Source organism: Etheostoma spectabile, chromosome 1, assembly GCF_008692095.1.
Source record: "Etheostoma spectabile isolate EspeVRDwgs_2016 chromosome 1, UIUC_Espe_1.0, whole genome shotgun sequence".
Taxonomy (NCBI): Eukaryota; Metazoa; Chordata; class Actinopteri; order Perciformes; family Percidae; genus Etheostoma; species Etheostoma spectabile.
Genome location: NC_045733.1, coordinates 25,152,803 through 25,157,860, shown reverse-complemented (window position 1 = coordinate 25,157,860; position 5,058 = coordinate 25,152,803). Strand labels below are relative to the sequence as shown.

General features: G+C 39.4%; 2 protein-coding genes across 9 annotated transcripts in view; one reads left to right on the top strand and one right to left on the bottom strand.

Moving 5' to 3' along the window:
* Positions 1–5,058, top strand: part of rec114 (REC114 meiotic recombination protein) — a 50,053-nt gene that overhangs the window by 9,261 nt on the left and 35,734 nt on the right. Inside the window, exons 3-6 of one of the 6 annotated variants that reach the window (XM_032522070.1) lie at positions 2,081–2,164; positions 2,454–2,627; positions 3,717–3,815; positions 4,020–4,214. In XM_032522070.1, coding sequence (XP_032377961.1) covers positions 2,081–2,164; positions 2,454–2,627; positions 3,717–3,815; positions 4,020–4,184 — 522 coding nt within the window. In that variant the 3' untranslated portion in view covers positions 4,185–4,214. Of the gene's footprint in view, positions 1–2,080; positions 2,165–2,453; positions 2,628–3,716; positions 3,816–4,019; positions 4,755–5,058 lie in introns of those variants that run through there. The other 5 variants (XM_032522078.1, XM_032522101.1, XM_032522082.1 and 2 more) reach the window with 5 other exon arrangements.
* The window catches only part of nptnb (neuroplastin b), a 30,105-nt gene continuing 29,463 nt past the window's right edge, over positions 4,417–5,058 (bottom strand). For all 3 annotated transcript variants that reach the window (XM_032522040.1, XM_032522030.1, XM_032522049.1), the window contains one exon: positions 4,417–5,058. This exon is cut by the window's right edge and continues 504 nt beyond it. The gene's annotated coding sequence lies outside the window, so the exon portion shown is untranslated.

Sequence of the window (5,058 nt, the reverse complement as noted above, 5' to 3'; positions counted from 1 at the left end):
TAATAGCAATATTCATGACTTAAAAGGCACCACTCAATGTAAAGTGTGTGAGTATATTTTACAACTACTTGCGGGGGGGGGGCGCTTACCAGCTGCCAACTGCTTGAGTGACACATGCGTGCGTGCTCCAATGCATGTTTTCATACAAAAGGAGCTTTACACACAACCTTATCACAGCTGAAAATTAAGGAAAGTAAGGGGAGGTAACTGTGCTCCTCATGAGATCATAAGGGGCAAGGTTACCTCCCCTTTCTCTGCTTTGCCTGCCCTGAGAATTTGGCCCACCCATGAGAAAGAGACATTCGGCTCGTTGCGAGGATGAAATGAGCCTCGCCTGAAAGTGGACGAGAGCAGGCGGTAGCAGCGGGGGGCGGTGACAGAAAGTGCGGGTAAAGTGGACAGTTTCCAGCCGCCTTCAGGTGGCAGGAAGTGATGATAACATGTGGTGCGATTCCGATTTATAAATATAAATAGACCCACATACCAGCTGGTACACAGTCTCCAGTTGTTTTAGTTATGACGAGTAGCTGTCAAAGTGCTCTACATGCGATCTGATGCTGATTTTAGAAACAACAGACTGGAGATGATCCGTGATCTGAACGGATTAGTTCTTTGACTTCTAAACTTAACTATCAGTCACACACATGGTGTTGACAGAATAAGTCTTTAAATCAGACAAATAGCAAATAAATCCCTCCGATTCAAAAACAATAAAAAGTTTATATAAAACGTCATCATGGTGTAAACCATCAGCTGTTAAATCAGCTGAAAAGCGGCGTTTCCCAGCATGCTCTGGGTCCGCCTGGCTCTGCAGTCGGGGAAAAGCAACTGCGCCGCCTGGTCTCAGAACTGCGGCCGCCTGCTCTCGTGGATTTCCGTTGCCCACGTGTGCATGACGTCAGAGCAAGTCGGGATCAAGGCGGACACAAATCTAACCGGCATGCAACGGCGCCGATCGCCGGTGATCGACTGGCGCAGACGGCTCATCTCGAACGAGCCTATATGGCCTTTAAACAAGCAAAGTGGCAGGTGGTGCAAGGCCACACCCCAGCCTCCACCTTGCCCCCACCTCTCTTCTTCTGAAATGCTACAGACTCAGAAATGGCACATGCTAAGGAAAGCTCATTGTGGGACTGGCTCTAGTGGCTGTAATTCTGCACCAAAGCTGAATTTTTGGAAAGAGACTTTAGATGAGGTAATAGGGGACCACTAAGGGCATCCAAAGAGCATCATGTCATGGGACCTTTAAGTGATATATTACCAAGACAAGAATATAAATATATCCAAGACACATGCAATGATCATGTCATGCTACTGCTGAATTAGGGTATAGGCACCTTTTATGGTCCAATTCAGGCAGTGATTTCATTGTTAACAAATAAAAGAGGAGGGAGGTAGAGCCTGTATGAGGCAGAGGCAATAATACGGTACATGTACATTTTGGAATATGCAATTCTATTCACTATTTAAATTAAAATGTGACTGTGAACTAAAATAAGACAGCAGATTGTAGCACTGAAACCAGATACACTAACATGAGCATACTATTACTAAATTACTAAGCATAATAGTGCTATGGATTTGGAGTGATGGTGCTACAGTAAAGTATAGCACCTACAGTACTCACTGGTGCAGTGCCATTGTTCAGAAGAAAAACCCTGTTGATATACCTACATTGTTATTTTCAAAGACAAAACACAAATGTATTTGTAAATCACATTTTAACAAAGTAAGTTGGTCACAATATTAGGCTATGCATCTGCTTGTTTGATTCCCTGTGTGGAAACACTTATCTCAGAGGTTAATGAGTAAATAGAGACCCCTGCAGACAGTTTTAGGCAAGTATTTTTTCTAGTCAGCTTCATAAAAGTATAATACTCTTTTATGTCAATTAATTTAATTCATCAATTTGTATGACTGTAAGTGGAAGTCTAGTTGATTTTACCTTGAGTATGTACAATTTTCCATTCTAAAAAAATCACTATTTTTTTTATGTTATCCATGAGTTAATGCAGCCAGTGGGAAAAAAATATTTCTTGTCCTGGCAGCTGAAAACATTTATTCTCTTGTCTTTTCTCAGGATACAATCCCTTTGCTCAATGGATCCGATCTTCTCAAAGTACACCAGAAATCTGATAACCTTATGTTTCGATTTTCTGTGAAGGTGAGTCGTGAGATGCATTGCAATTCCACAAGAGGTAGTATTTTCTTGTCGTCTGTCTAAGTACCTCAATTGCCTTGCGATATCAGGATCATTATATTTATTAAATTACAACAAATGATAAATAATAATAATACAAATATTACCCAGACTTAAGAAATTAGTTGTCTAAACATTACTTCTGAAATTTAATGAGATGTTGATTTAGCAAAAGCAACATACAAATCAGTGTTTTTATTGGCACATTTTAGACTGACAAATACCGCTTGAATGTATTTGTGCATATCTGCAGGGAGAGAGCCGCATGATGAGGATGCAGTTTGATGGACGAAGCAGGGAAGAGGCTATAAAGGAGTGTTCAACTGCTGTGGAAAAACTGATGAAGTACATGCCTGTCACAAATCAGGAGGACGCCCCATTGCCTCCTAATCAGTCCCCTGCTGAGGTCTCTGCAGCAGTGATACAGGTTGCCCACTTTACAATTTAGTAAATAAAATTGAAATATTGTAAATTAGCACTGATGCCCAGATCATTTGGTGTGACGTTGAAAGTGCGTTGCCCATAGAAATCCCCAAAAAAGACAAGTTGAAGCTGAGAGTATCAAAGAGCTACTGCTTTTTTCGTCCTGGTATAGACTTTGTATGGTAGACATGAGGCACTGGTTGGTCTCCTATGTCACTGTACAGTATTTTGCAAATAAAGTATTTCAGCGTAAGTTAAAGTGCCATAATTGCGGTTTATATTTGATGCTAATTGCTTAATCAACAATATTGTGCTACAATGCTGTAGTCAACCTCATCAGCAGTGGCCATATTATCCTCACTAGATGGTGCTATTTACAATACTGTCTCATTTTTAGAGGTGACACTACAGCTATAGCAGCTGGACGGAGATAATACTGTACATAACTGATTTAGCCAATCATAATACAATATATGTTGTAGAATAGAGTTTATTCCGCCCCAAACACAAATGCTCGGACAGGAATGCAGAACAATCATATAATTCATAAATACAAAGTAAATACGAGCATCAAAGTGGCATCCCATTTAAGCCACCTGGAAAAAAAAAAAAGTCACAGTATTTTGCTATTGATTATTACAACGGACATCTTTGTCCCAGAGTTAGAAACCAACAACAAGTGTTCAAGATGTTATCAAAGTGTTTAACCAGTTGAGGTTTACACTCTACAAATGACACACTATAGGGATAAGATAGTTGGTGCTCTATAATACAATTATGCTTCATTTCGGTAGCAGCCTTTTATCAAAAAAAACTTTCAACACTCAGAGCATATGGGTAATTACTGCTGAATTTGGAAGAAAAGTCATCTGGCTTTGAACATTTAACATGAAGGTCAAAGAAAGGGATGGACTCTGCCATGGGTTTGAATGTGACCTTTACTGAAGAGACAAACTGAAGGAGTTCACAGTTAATATCAAAGGGCTTTGAGGGGTGGATATGTTTCAATTAGTAATGAAGCCATTGATTGGCCTCTTAACTCTGTGGAGTCTTGCTGTGTTCATCAAATCTTTTTTCTTCTTTTGTGCGTCAGCAGACTTGGCGGGGCAAGGCCGTGGGAGTTGGGCCTGAGGTTGTCCAAGGGTCATTGTCCATCAAGCATCTTAGCCAGGTAGTGATTGATAAGTTAAAAGTGAGTGCTAATAACTAGCAGTGTAACATCCACTGTGTGACATATTAATTGTCATTTTGTGCCAAACTAAGTTAAACAAAGGAGCACAATGTTGTCATCGATTTTCATGTGGCACAGGGTGTTCAGTTCGTTTACCTCCTTAAATTATGAGCTTTAACAATAGTGTTTCTCAATAATTTGTTGTATTTGTTGGATCTTCCACAGCACATGTTGGGAGAGACTGCTTTGACTCTGCCTCAAGCATATCGCCACCTTTCTTTGGCACAAGGTGACTTGGAGCCCATCCTGCGTATTTGTCTGCTGGATCCCAGCTTTCCTGCATATGTGGAGAAGGTGGAGGGGGAGCTGAAGAAACTGCTTCAAGAGTGAAGAATATAAACAACAGCTGATGGCAGAAAGGTCAAGTCAGTGCAATGTGTTTTTTTCATATATAGTTTGTGTAGGCAGTGCCTGGTGAAGTGTTTCTTGCTGTGCTGCTGATGTTTGAAATGTAATACATTGGTTGGCATTGTATCTGGCCTGAAGAGGATGTGTTGAACGGAATTGAATATGCGAAAGAGCTTGCAAAACCCAAAAAAAATATCTGCATTCATTTTTCAATTTTTTTATTCAGAAACAAAATATTGGTCTCACTCATATATTTAATCGTGGCTATATACTCTGGTCCCTCTGTTCCCACCTTAATGCAGTCCCATTTCCACTGCAACACACATGGATACATTGTATTGAATGAGGAGTCATGCAGCTACAGCAGTGAATTTTGCTATACCAGCTTCCACGTGATCCCACGATATTAAAGCTTCACTGAGTAAAACAAACTGCCCCCCCTTCCCATATATCTATTTAAGAATACATATTGCATAGGATTATAGCCATGCTATACAGTTAAAGAGAGAAAAAAATACAAAATAAAACTCAATTGATGAATTTTGGAAATATTAAAAAAAATATTTTTTTTACAGATTTCCTATCATATGAACACTCATACTTCAACATATACAAGACACCTAAGTTACTCTGGAAAGAAAAAAATAATACACTTATCATTTATGTTTAGATAGTTAAACATACAGTAGTCATTTTCTGTAATCACTCTCAATTCAATTTAAATACTGTCAGTCATTGAAGCCATTGCTTCACAATAAAAGTTCTGTTAAAAGTGGACTCATTGTCACAAAATCAATCAAAGTTAAATGACCATGATATGCTGTACAAATTTTCAAGAATAAATCTAACTAACCAT